Source organism: Macaca nemestrina, chromosome 5, assembly GCF_043159975.1.
Source record: "Macaca nemestrina isolate mMacNem1 chromosome 5, mMacNem.hap1, whole genome shotgun sequence".
In the NCBI taxonomy this organism is placed as follows: Eukaryota; Metazoa; Chordata; class Mammalia; order Primates; family Cercopithecidae; genus Macaca; species Macaca nemestrina.
The window spans coordinates 69,948,858-69,962,436 of NC_092129.1; the positions used below are offsets into that span (position 1 = coordinate 69,948,858).

At 48.3% G+C, this 13,579-nt stretch overlaps 2 protein-coding genes across 10 annotated transcripts in view; both read left to right on the forward strand.

Moving 5' to 3' along the window:
- Positions 1 to 1,677: 1,677 nt before the first annotated feature.
- On the forward strand, positions 1,678 to 2,994 carry LOC139363141 (endogenous retrovirus group K member 25 Env polyprotein-like). Its single transcript, XM_071096072.1, has one exon. It carries the CDS (start codon positions 1,680 to 1,682, stop codon positions 2,361 to 2,363), a length of 684 nt encoding a protein of 227 aa, XP_070952173.1. The 5' UTR covers positions 1,678 to 1,679; the 3' UTR covers positions 2,364 to 2,994.
- Positions 2,995 to 9,525: 6,531 nt separating this feature from the next.
- The window catches only part of LOC105489167 (methylenetetrahydrofolate dehydrogenase (NADP+ dependent) 1 like), a 233,145-nt gene continuing 229,091 nt past the window's right edge, over positions 9,526 to 13,579 (forward strand). For 4 of the 9 annotated variants that reach the window (XM_071096617.1, XM_071096620.1, XM_071096618.1 and 1 more), the window contains exon 1: positions 9,532 to 9,856. In XM_071096617.1, coding sequence (XP_070952718.1) covers positions 9,639 to 9,856 — 218 coding nt within the window. In that variant the 5' untranslated portion in view covers positions 9,532 to 9,638. Of the gene's footprint in view, positions 9,857 to 10,451; positions 10,597 to 10,703; positions 10,722 to 11,135; positions 11,154 to 13,579 lie in introns of those variants that run through there. The other 5 variants (XR_011623460.1, XM_024795113.2, XM_071096622.1 and 2 more) reach the window with 5 other exon arrangements.

Below are 13,579 nucleotides of genomic sequence, written 5' to 3' on the forward strand. Positions count from 1 at the left end.
GATCATTAAAAAGTCAGGAAACAACCGGTGCTGGAGAGGATGTGGAGAAATAGGAACACTTTTACACTGTTGGTGGGACAGTAAACTAGTTCAATCATTGTGGAAGACAGTGTGGCAATTCCTCAAGGATCTAGAACTAGAAGTACCATTTGACTCAACCATCCCATTTCTGAGTATATACCTAAAGGATTATAAATCATGCTGCTATAAAGACACATGCACATGTATGTTTATTGCGGCATTATTCACAATAGCAAAGACTTGGAACCAACCCAGATGTCCATCAATGATAGACTGAATTAGGAAAATGTGGCACATATATATCATGGAATATTATGCAGCCATAAAAAAGGATGAGCTCATGTCCTTTGTAGGGACATGGATGAAGCTGGAAACCATCATTCTGAGCAAACTATCACAAGGACAGAAAACCAAACAGCATGTTCTCACTCGTAGGTGGGAATTGAACAATGAGAACACTTGGACACAGGAAGGGGAACATCACACACCGGGGCCTGTTGTGGGGTGGGGAGATGGCAGAGGGATAGCTTTAGGAGATATACCCAATGTAAACGACAAGTTAATGGGTGCAGCACACCAACATGGCACATGTATACATATGTAACAAACCTGCACATTGTGCACATGTACCCTAGAACTTAAAGTCTAATAATAAAAATAAAAATAAAATTTTTTTTAAAAAGGTAAGTCTATTCATTCTCCCACAATACAATATCTCAAGTTCAAGAGGTGGAGTCAGTGCTTCATGGATTCATGCTGTGGCTGGAGACCATTCCTTCTCTGCCCTCATGAATGAATGAACTATTGCATGGTGGCTATTTGGAATGCAAATCTTGTTTTTTTTCTCTTTTTTTTTAGACAGAGTTTCGCTCTTGTTGCCCAAGCTGGAGTGCAATGGCTCTATCTCGACTCACTGCAACTTCTGCCTCCCGGGTTCAAGCAATTCTCCTGCCTCAGTCTCCCCAGTAGCTGGGATTACAAGCGGATGCCACGACGCCCAGCTAATTTTTGTATTGTTAGTAGAGAGGGGGTTTTACCATGTTGGTCAGGCTGGTTTCGCCCTCCTGACCTCAGGTGATTCGCCCACCTCAGCCTCCCAAAGTGTTGGGATTACAGGCGTGAGCCACTGTGCCCAGACTGGAATGCAAATCTTTGTGTCACCTGACTACTATCATCCAATGACCTTCTTACCAATTGATCTCATTCAGTGAAGGTGAGCCCACAGCTCAGAGTCAGTTTTCTTATCCTATACTCTCCACCCCTATATACTACTACCATCCTGCGAATATCTAGAAAATCCGTATTTGATGGATATTTCGATGGATGACCTACCCAACATCCAGCCTCTTATTTTCTTGACTTGCTCATGGCCAGTGACCTTCACCTGCATTCACTTTAACCACTGTACAAAACAACAGAGGGCTTTGTTGTAAACGATAGAAATTGACTCTAGCAAACTTAGATCACCAATTTGAGATGTTTCTCCACCTCCTTCTTGATTTTTAAGATGGTGGTAAAATGCACATAAAATTTGCCATCTTAACCATTTTTAAATATACAGTTCAGTGGCATTAAGTGCATTCACAAAGGTGACATGAACTCCAGAGAATATGCTGCTTGCAGCTTTGATGATTGTATCAACGGTGGTAAGTCTCCCCATGTCTGCAGGAGCAGCTGCAGCTAATTATACTTACAGGGCCTATGTGCCTTTCCCGCCCTTAATTCGGGCAGTTACATGGGTAGATAATCCTATTAAAGTATATGTTAATAATAGTGCACGGGTATCTGGCCCCACGGATGATCGTGGCCCTGCCCAACCCAAGGAAGAAGGAATGATGATGAATATTTCCACTGGGTATCGTTATCCTCCTATTTGCCTAGGGAGAGCACCAGGCTGCTTAATGCCTGCAACCCAGAATTTGTTGGTAGAAGTACCTAGTATCAGTGCCACCAGTGGATTTACTTATCACATGGTAAGTGGAATGTCACTCAGGCCACAGGTGAATTATTTGCAGGACCCTTCTTATCAAAGATCATTAAAGTCTAGGCCTAAGGGGAAGCCTTGCCCCAAAGAAATTCCCAAAGGATCAAAAGGCCCAGGAGTTTTAGTTGGAGAAGAATGGGTGGCTGATAGTGCAGCGATATTACAAAACGATGAATTCGGAACCATTATAGATTGCGCACCTCGAGGTCAATTCTACCGCATTTGCATAGGACAAACTCAATCGTGTCCCAGTGCACATGTGAGTCCAACTGTGAACAGTGACTTAACAGAAGGTTTAGATAAAAATAAGTACAAAACGTTAGAGTCTCTCTACCCTTGGGAATGGAGTGAAAAGTGAATCTCATCACCTCGAACAAAGTTAGTCCTGTTACTGGTCCTGAGAACCCGGAACTTTGGAAGCTTACTGTGGCCTCACACCACCCTAGAATTTGGTCTGGAAATCAAGCTATAAAAACAAGAGACCATAAGCCATCATATGCTATCGACCTAAATTCCAGTCTGATAATTCCTTTGCAAAGTTGTGTAAAGCACCCTTATATGCTAGTTGTAGGTAAAATAGTTATTAACTCAGATTCCCAAACTATAACCTGTGAAAATTGTAGATTGTTTACTTGCATTGATTCAACTTTTAATTGGCAGCACTGTATTCTAGAGCAAGAGAGGGCACGTGGATCCCTGTGTCCGCGGACCAACCATGGGCAACTTCGCCATCCATCCATATTTTGACTGAAGTATTAAAAGGCACTCTAAATAGATCCAAAAGATTCATTTTTACTTTGATTGCAGTGATTATGGGATTAATTGCAGTCACAGCTATGGCCACTGTGGCAGGAGTTGCATTGCACTCTTCTGTTCAAACAGTACACTTTGTTAACAATTGGCAAAATATTCTACAAGATTGTGGAATTCACAACCTGGTATTGATCAAAAAGTTGGCAGATCAGATTAATGATCTTAGACAAAATGTCATTTGGATGGGAGATAGGCTCATGATCTTGGAACATCGTTTTCAGTTACAGTGTGACTGGAATACGTCAGATTTTTTTACTACACCCCAAGCCTATAACGAGTCTGAGCATCCCTGGGACATGGTTAGATGCCATCTACAAGGAAGATAAGATAATCTTACTTTAGACATTTCAAAATTAAAAGAACAAATTTTTTGAGGCATCAAAAGCCCATTTAAATTTGGTGCCAGGAACTGAGGCAATCGCAGAAGCTGCTGATGGCCTCACAAATCTTAACCCGGTCACTTGGGTTAAAACTATCAGAAGTTCCACTATTGTAAATCTCGTATTAATCCTGGTGTGCCTGTTCTGTCTGCTGTTAGTCTGCAGGTGTACCCAGCATCTCCGAAGAGACAGCGACCATCAAGAATGGGCCATGATGACGATTGCAGTTTTATCAAAAAGAAAAGGGGGAAATGTGGGGAAAAGAAAGAGATCAAATTGTTACTGTGTCTATGTAGAAAAGGAAGACATAAGAAACTCCATTTTGATCTGTACTAAGAAAAATCGTTCTGCTTTGAGATGCTGTTAATCTGTAACTTTAGCCCCAACCCTGTGCTCACAGAAACATGTGCTGTATTGAATCAAGGTTTAATGGATTTAGGGCCGTGCAGGATGTGCCTGGTTAACAATATGTTTGCAGGCAGTATGCCGGGTAAAAGTCATCACCATTCTCCATTCTCCATTAACCAGGGACACAATGCACTACAGAAAGCCGCAGGGACCTCTGCCCAAGAAAGCCTGGGTATTTTCCAAGGTTTCCCCTGACACAGACAGCCTGAGATATGGCCTCGTGGGAAAGGAAAGACGTTACATCCCCCAGCCTGACACTCGTGAAGGGTCTGTGCTGAGGAGGAGTAGTGAAAGAGGGAGGCCTCTTTGCAGTTCAGATAAGGGGAAGATTTCCGTCTCCTGCTCATCCCTGGGAATGAAATGTCTCAGTGTAAAGCTGACCATGAGATAGGAGAAAACCGCCCTGTGGCTGGAGGCGAGATACGCTGGCAGCAATACTGCTACGTTACTCTTTGCTACACTGAGATGTTTGTGTAAAGGGAAACATAAATCTAGCCTACATGCACATCCAGGCACAGTACCTTTCCTTGACTACTCATGATGTAATGGCTTACTAGGTGCCAAAGGAAGTTTATGGCTATCAGACAACCGCCTGCTTAGACACCAGGCACTACTCCTGAGGGACCAGTGCTTCAAATATGAACGTGTGCAACCCTCAACCCTGCCACTTTTCTTCCAGAGGATGGGGAACCAATCGGGCATGACTGTCAACAAATTATAGTCCAGACTTATGCTGCCTGAGATGATCTCTTAGAAGTCCCCTTAGCTAATCCTGACCCTAACCTATATACCGATGGAATTTCATTTGTGGAGAATGGGATACAAAGGGCAGGTTACGCCATAGTTAGTGATGTAACTGTACTTGAAAGTAAGCCTCTTCCCCTAGGGACCAGCACCCAGTTAGAAGAACTAGTGACACGTACCCAAGCCTTAGAACTGGGAAAGGGAAAAAGAATAAATATGTATACAGATAGAAGTATACTTATCTAATCCTACATGCCCATGCTGCAATATGGAAAGAAAGGGAGTTCCTAACCTCTGGGGGAACACCCATTAAATGCCACAAGGAAATCATGGAGTTATTGCACGCGGTGCAAAAACCCAAGGAGGTGGCAGTCTTACACTGCTGAAGCCATCAAAAAGGGGAAGGAGAGGGGAGAACAGCAGCCTAAGTGGCTAGCAGAGGCAGGCACAGACCGGCAGAAAGGAAAGAGAAAGAGAAAGTCAGAGAGAGAGACAGAGAGAGGAAGAGACAGAGACAAAGAGGGAGTCAGAAAGAGACAAAGAAGTCAAAGAGAAAGAAAGGGAGATGGAAGTAGTAAAGAAAAAACAGTGTGCCCTATTCCTTTAAGAGCCAGGGTACATTTAAAACCTATAATTGATAATTGAAGGTCTTCTCTGTAACCCTATAACACAACAATATCACCTTGTCAGTGTAAACAAGGGCGTAACCTGAAAGCACTGAGGCCACTGACACCCCGTAGCCTTCCAATCAAAAATCCTTAACCCAGCAGGTTTCCTAACAGGGGATCTAAATCTTAATTAATTACCCATACAAAGGTCCAACCAGATCTAGGAGGAGCTCCCTTCAGGACAGGAGGATAGATGGTTCCTCCCCTGGCAATTAAGGAAAAAAGACACAATGGCTATTCAGTAAATAAGGAAACTCTTGTAGAAGCAGAGTTAGGAAAATTGCCTGGTAATTGGTCTACTCAAATGTGCCAGTTGTTTGTACTCAGCCAAACCTTAAAGTACTTACAGAATCAGGAAGGAGACATCTATACCAATTGTAAGTTAATATGGGCTGAACAAGGTCTTATTAACAGCAAAGAATAATTGAAATCCCAAACTTACGAGGTTTTCAACAAAAGTAAAGTTCGCTAAAAGTGAACAGTGTAAATGTATATTATCCTAACTTCTAATCTTGTGGAAATCAGACCCTATCAGTACCCCTCAAAGCTCAAGTCTGTCAGCGCAGAGCCATACAACTAATACCTCTACTTATAGGGTTAGGGATGGCTACTGCTACAGGAACCAGAAGAGCCAGTTTATCTACTTCATTATCCTACTACCACACACTCTCAAAGGATTTCTCAGACAGTTTGCAAGAAGTAACGAAATCTATCCTTACTCTACAATCCCAAATAGACTTTTTGGCAGCAGTGACTCTCCAAAACCGCTGAGGCCTAGGCATCCTCACTGCTGAGAAAGGAGGACTCTGCACCTTCTTAGGGGAAGAGTGTTGTTTTTACACTAACCAGTCAGGGATAGTACAAGATGCTGCCCAGCAATACAGGAAAAAGCTTCTGAAATCAGACAACACCTTTCAAAGTCTTATACCAACCTCTGGAGTTGGGCAGCATGGCTTCTCCCCTTTCTAGGTCCCATGGCAGCCATCTTGCTGTTACACACCTGGGACCCTGTATTTTTAACCTCGTCAAATTTGTTTCCTCTAGAATCGAGGCCATCAAGCTACGGATGGTCTTACAAATGGAACCCCAAATGAGCTCAACTAACAACTTCTACAGAGGACCCCTGGACCGAACTGCTGGCCCTTCCACTGGCCTAAAGAGTTCCTCTGGAGAACGCTACAACTGCAGGGCCCCTTCTTCACCCCAATCCAGCAGGAATTAGCTAGAGCGGTCATCACCCAATTCCCAACAGCAGTTGGGGTGTCCTGTTTAGAGTGGGGATTGAAAGGTGACAAGGTGCTAGCAGCCCTCGCTCGCTCTCCATGCCTTCTTCGCCTCGGCATCTGCTCTGGCCGCGCTCCAGGAGCCCTTCAGCCCACTGCAGCACTATAAGGGTCCCTCTCCAGGGCTAGGCGAGGCCGGAGCCGGCTCCCTCTGCTCTCGGGGAAGTGGGAAGAAAGAGGTGCGGGCGGGAGCTGGGGTTGCGTGTGGCCCTTGTGGGCCAGCCTGGATTCCAGGTGAGTGTGGGCTCAGCAAGCCCAGCACTTGGCCCTGGCCAGCGAGTGCTGGGCTTGATCGGAGGCTGAATCCCATGTGTGGACTGCCTTTCCCTCTTTGTGGGATCGTTGGCCACAATAGCAGGTCTCCATCTCTTTCTCGCTTCCCTTCTTTTCCTCTTGATTGGGATGAGTTCCCTCTGGGCTGCTGGAGTGCCCCAGCTTAGGTGCCACAAAATCCCACAGTGAGTGCCAGTGAGAAGTGAAGCCAGCTTGGCTTCTGGGTGCATGGGTACTTGGAGAACTTTTCTGTCTAGTTAAAGGATTATAAACGCACCAATCAGCACTCTGTAAAAATGGACCAATCAGCGCTCTGTAAAATGGACCGTTGGCGGACATGGGTGGGGCCAAATAAGGGAATAAAAGCTGGCCACCTGGGCCAGCAGCAGCAACCTACTTGGGTTGCCTTTCATACCGTGGAAGCTTTGTTCTTTTGCTCTTCACAATAAATCTTGCTGCTGCTCACTCTTTGGGTTCGCACTCCTTTATGAGCTGTAACACTCACAGCGAGGGTCTGTGGCTTCATTCCTGAAGCCAGGGAGACCACGAGCCCACCAGAAGGAGGAAATTCCAACACATCTGAACATCTGAAGGAACAGACTCCAGAGGCACCATCTTTAAGAACTGTAACACTCACTGCAAAGGTCTGCAGCTTCACTCCTTAAGTCAGGGAAACCACGAACCCACCCGAAGGAAGAAAGTCTGGACACACCTGAACATCTGAAGGAATAAACTCTGGACACACTATCTTTCGGAGCTATAACACTCACCGTGAGGGTCACTGATTTCATTGTTGAAATCAGCAAGACCAAGAACCCACCGGAAGGAACCAATTCCGGATGCACCGCCCTCCCCACTCAACTGAACAGCTCTCAGTACCTGGAATTCATCATGCTCCAGACTTTTGCTCATGTGGTTCCTTCATTTCCAACATTCCCACTTTTCCAACATTGGCTTTCCCTTAGCTCATCTCCAACATTGACCTTCCCTTAGCTCAACTGCTAAGGTCTTGCGTCCAGGTGCCACCTCTTTTGCCTTCTTCAGGAAGCTTTTTTTTTTTTTGAGACAGGGTTTCACTCTGTTGCCCAGGTTGGAATGCGGTGACACACTCACAGCTCATTTTAGCCTCAATCTCCCAGCTCTGCCAGTAAACAGATGGGCCTCTCTGGACCCCAGTTTCCAGAAGTTGAACATCAAGACAATAGCTCTCAATTCCCTACATTTGTTAGGATTGGATGAGGGGTCCTTCCAGCGCTGTCCTAGTATGGTGCTTGGCTAATGGAAAACCAATCTCTGTAACTTGGACTAGTTTTATTCCCACCTTATTTGGGAATTATAGGAATGTAAAGTTATAAGACTGTAAAAATATAAAGTTAACAATCTGACCCTCACTTGGGAATTACAAAATTACAATCTGATATCCACTTTACTTGGAAATTATGGTCAGCCCTCTGTATCCTCAATCAACCTGGGACTGACCATATTTGGAAAAATTAAAAATAATCATAGAAATAAGAAAGTACAGTGTAACATCTATTTACATAGCATTTACATTGTATTAGGTATTATAAGTACAGCAGGTCCTGGAATAACATCATTTCATCATTTTGCTCAGTGGTTTTCTTATAATGATGAGGAAAAAAATAGATTTCTGGTTGGGTCCACTGTCACGTTTTGTCCATGTCTGTGTGGATTTTTCTCTCTGTCTTCCGGTCTCCTGTCACATCCCAAAGCCGTGCAGTGCACTTCAGGTGAAATTGCATCTACATGGTCCGAGTGTGAGTGTGGGTGTGTGTGAGCGCACCCTGTGAGGCATGGTGTCCTACCCTGCCTGGTGCCCTGAGTTGGAATAAGCCGGTAAAAATCATCTCACTTTTATTAATCTTTATTTTTCTCTAAGCAGGGGGATAGGGAGTGCTTTTTAAAAAGAAAAACTTTTTTTTTTTTTTTCTTTGAGACAGAGCTGTGCTCTGTCGCCCAGGCTAGAGTACAGTGGCATGATCTTGGCTCACTGCAACCTCTGTCTCCTGGGTTCAAGCGATTCTCCTGCCTCAGCCTCCCAAGTAGCTGGGAATACAGGCACGCGCCACCACACCCAGCCAATTTTCTGTATTTTTAGTTGCGATGGGGTTTCACCATGTTGGCCAAGCTGGTCTTGAACTCCTGGCCTCAAGTGATCCGCCCACCTCAGCCTCCCAAAGTGCTGGGATTATAGGTGTGAGCCAAAAACCTTTCTTAAATGTATGCATGGCTCACACTTATTTCAATGTTTAATATTAGAAGGCTTTCGGTCTTTATTTAGAAGTTTAGGGGCGATTTTGTGACCACAGATATGTTGTAGGAACTTCACTCATATCAATTAGCTTGTGGTCAAACTGGTTTCCTTACAGTCATTTGGCTTAAAGTTTCAATTTCCAAGAACCCCTCCACAATGTTAGGTGAGGACCTAGGGAATATAGGTGATATGCAAATACTTTTTTTTTTTTTTTTCCACCAAGGACTTGAGCATCTGTGGACGTGGTTCCCCTGGAGGGGCCCTAGAACCAATCAGGACTATAAAATCCTTTTAAGGTTTTAAGAAGAGCATTGTTACCTCTGTGCTCTGACGAGAGAGAGCACTAACGAAGCCCCGCAAGCTCACCGAGATTAAGTGCCCCTACCTAAGGTTGCAAAGCCTCTTATCCTCAGGCTACCTCCAGTACAGTAAATCCAAGCCCTTCCGTCTAAACTTGCCGCACTGAGTACCAAGGGTCACCTCGGCCTTTCAGGCTGAAGGGAGGGAGGCAAAGTCTCAGGGCAGAGTCTGAGCCCCATTCCGCACCCCACCCTCTGTCTGGTACAGCCAACCAAACCAAAGTGCCCCAAGCCGTGACATCCCGTCCGGCGGCTCCCAGGCCCCCGCCCTCCGCACGTCACGGCCGCCGGGTGCAGTGCCCCCTAGGGGTCCCTGCGGACGAAGAGGAAGCGCCAGGTTCTTCCAGCCGCCGCCAGCTCGCCTGGCACGCGCCTCGCCGCCCTCGGCAGCCGCAGCTCCGTGTCCCCTGAGGGCCCGCAGCCTCGCGCCATGGGCACGCGCCTGCCGCTCGTCCTGCTCCAGCTCCGCCGCCCGCCCCATCCCCCGGGCCCGCCGCTCCGCCTCCGTGTGCCCTGTCGCGCCAGCAGCGGCGGCGGCAGCGGTGGCCGGGAGGACCTGCTCGGACAGCGGCGGCTGCTGGATGGCCAGGCCCGGAGCAGCCGCAGCCCCGGCGGCCGAACGCCCGCGGCGCGGGACTCGATCGTCAGGTGAGTGTCGGGTCTGGCCCCTGGCTCAGTCTCCAGCGGCTGCGGCCCCGACCCAGGGGCGGAGCGCCCGGGGCCGCCGTGGGGATCGGGGCGCTGGGCTGCGAGTGTTTGGTGCCAACCCGTTAGGGGCGCCGGGCGGTGTGTCGGGAAATGCGGGCTTGGGGACGGCGGCCGGGCGCGCTGGCGGAGAACCGGGGATCCAGGATCCGACGCGGCCCGCGGCGCAGGCGGGCATGGGCATCCCCGATGGAAGCCGAGCGGCATGGACCGCACGCCCGACTCCACGTGCGCAGCCGGCCGCAGGCTCTGATGCAATGGCGCCGGGCGCGACCCAGACGGTAAAGGGGCGGTGCGGCTGGGGCGGAAACCGGGGGAGGGGGCGAGAAGGAGACAGAGGGCGGGGCTGCGGCTCCGCGCGCCGGCTGGCCTAGGGTTCGTGGCGGGCATGCGGAGCTCGGGAGAGGCGGGCTCGGGTCCAGCGCCGCCCGCGCGAACCTCCCTGGTGTTGTGCGCCCCTCCCCGCGTGCCGCCCCTCCCCGCGCGCCGCCCCTCCTGCTGGGCTGGGGTCTGTGGCTGACGTCCGCTTTTCCCGGAACGGCAAAGGTGGAGCCGGGCCTTCGGGGCAGCCGCTGGGGTAGTCGGAGAGGTCTCAGCGCTGGTTTCCAGCTCCGCCTCGCAGCGCGCACGGAGTCGCCGCGCAGCTGAGCTTGCAGAGTTCTCTGCGGACCCAGAGCGAACTGGTAGCACTGGACCGGGCCTTTCCCGTCCCGGTCCCAGCCCCTGGGCCCCAGCCTTCCCCGCCCTCGCCGAGAGGGGCGCCCAGGTCTCGGGCCTAGCAGGGCGAGCCCCTCGGGACAACCTGGAGGTGGCGAGAAAGCCCCTTCCGCCTCCCTCCGAACTGGGATTAGGAACGAATTCCAGGATGCGGTTTCCCCAGCAAGCGGCCCACCTCCTCCATTCACATCCTCTTCCCTTTCCCTCTAGCCTTCTTTCTTAAGGTCATTGCCTGCTTGCCTTTCTCTCTGCCTTTCCTTCCTCCCTCTGCTCTCCCATTTTCCTCCCCACTTCCCTTCTTCCCTGCCTCAGTAGTAAAATACGTTTCCTAGGCTCTTTATTATGTGGCGGTTGATTTTAAGGGGGCATTCATTTAGTTTGCCCTGTTCTCTGTCTTCTTTTTCTTTTTGTTTTAGAAATGGAGTCTCCCTCTGTTGCTCAGGCTGGAGTTCAGTGGGCAGCCTCCGCCTCCTGGGCTCAAGCGATCCTCCCACCTTAGCCACCAGAGTAGCTGGGACCACAGGTGTGCGCTCCCGTGCCCGGATAATTTTATTTTATTTTTGTAGAGACAGGGTCTCACTCTGTTTCCAAGGCTGGTCTGGAATTCCTGGGCTCAAGTCATCGTCCCCGCCCCCAAAGCGTTGGGATTAATTACACGCCAGGTCATTAGGTTTTAACCTGCACGTTGCTGAGACTTACCAGTTAGTCTGAGGCCAGGATAGGCGGCAAAAAACACCCCCTCCCGTCATGCTGTTTTATTTTCTAGGTAACACTGATTATTACCTGAAACTTCCTTGTTTGCTCATTTCTTGTCTGTCTCACCCACCTGGAATATGAGCTTCGTGAAAGACAGCTGTCTCTTTGGTCCTAGGTCCTGGAGAGAGTGCCCAGCATGTAATAGGCATTTGTGAAATGGTTACAGAAGAAATGCATCAAGATGTGGGGTCATCTGTGGGTTTTATTCATACTATTTTTTTTTTTTTGAGACGGAGTCTTGCTCTGTCGCCCAGGCTGGAGTACAATGGCACGATCTTGGCTCACCGCAACCTCCACCTCCCAGGTTCAAGGGATTCTCCTGCCTCAGCCTCCCGAGTAGCTGGGGTTACAGGAGCGCGCTAGCACGCCTGGCTAATTTTTGTATTTTGAGTAGAGACAGGATGTCTCACCATGGTGGCCAGGCTGGTCTCAAACTCCTGACCTCAGGTGATCCGACTGCCTCGGCCTCCAAAAGTGTTGGGATTACAGGCATGACCCACCATGCCTGGCCTATTCATGCATACTTTTAGGTTTAAAGCCATGACTGCCTTAGAGATGAGTAGAGAGGTTAGTCAGTAGCGGGCTTTAGGGCCTGCACTGGGTTCCCCAAACTCAATTCCTTCAGGAAAATGGGAGGAGTAACAGTACCTACCTCAAGGGGTTATGGAAACAATTATGTGAGAGAACACGTGCAAAATACATAGCCTAGGACTGTCACATACAAGACAAGTTCCTCAAGAAATGGTGGCTATTACTTTTTTTTGAGATGGAATCTCACTTTGTCGCCCAGGCTGGAAGGCAGTGGCACAATCACGGCTCACAGCAAGCTCCGCCTCCTGGGTTCAAGCGATTCTTCTGCCTCAGCCTCCTGAGTAGCTGGGATTACAGGCTCACACCACCATGGCTGGCTAATTTTTGTATTTTTAGTAGAGACGGGGTTTCATCATGTTGGCCAGGCTGGTCTCAAACTCCTAACCTCGTGATCCGCCTGCCTCGTCCTCCCAAAGTGCTGGGATTACAGGTGTGAGTCACCGCGCCCAGCAATATTTTTACAATTCACTAAGCCGGCGGTCCACAGACTTTTTATATAATGGGCCAGATAGTAAGTATTTTAGGTTTAGTGAGCCTAGCAGCAAAATCAAAATTATTAGTAGGTACATTTATAACAAGAGAAAAGACAAATTTAGGACAGGCTCCATGGTTCATGCCTGTAATCCCAGCACTTTGAGAGTTATGGAAACAATTATGTGAGAGAACACGTGCATTCCCAGGAGTTCAAGACCAGTCTGGGCAACATAGTGAGACACCCATCTCTACAAAAAATTTTGAAAAATTAACTGGGCATGGTGCATGCCTGTAGTCTCAGCTACTCAGAAGGCTGAGGCAGGAGGATCACTTGAGCCCAGGAGGTTAAGGCTGCAGTGAGTGAAGTTTGCACTACTGCACTCCAGCCTGGGCAATGGAGTGAGACCTTTTTATTTTTTATTTTTGCAATTATTTTTAATTAAGGTATGTACATTTTTTAGATAATGCTATCGCACACTTAGTAGATGACAGTATAGGGTAAACATAACTTTTTTTAAAATTTTTATTTTACTTTAAGTCCTGGGATACATGTGCAGAACGTGCAGGTTTGTTACATAGGTATACATGTGCCATGGTGGTTTGCTGCACCCATCAACCTGTCATCTAGGTTTTAAGCCCCGCATGCATTAGGTATTTTTCCTAATGCTCTCCCTCCCCTTTCCCCCACCCTCCGACAGGCCCCGCTGTGTGATGTTCCCCTCCCTATGTCCATGTGTTCTCGTTGTTCAACTCCCACTTATGAGTGAGAACGTGTGGTGTTTGGTTTTCTGTTCCTATGGTAGTTTGCTGAGGATGATGGTTTCCAGCTTCTTCCATGTCCCTGCAGAGGACATGAACTCATCCTTTTTTATGGCTGCAATTTTTTTTTTTGTAGAGATGAGGTCTCACTATGTTGGCTAGGCTGGTCTCAAACTCCTGGGTTCAAGTGATCATTCTGCCTCAGCCTCCCAAAGTGCACAGATTACAGGCATGAGCCACCGCGCCTGGCTATGTTGTACCTTTCAGTTGAGTTATGTGCATGGTTTACTAAAACTCTCTAGCCCTGAATTGATTCCCCGAGGATTGGAGCAAAGTGGGTGGGGGCGTGAGTCAGCTAGAAGTCACCTG

What these genes read in the sequence shown, in the direction of transcription:
- LOC139363141 (XM_071096072.1), top strand. Translation starts at nt 1,680, where the DNA reads ATGTCTGCAGGAGCAGCTGCAGCTAATTATACTTACAGGGCCTATGTG.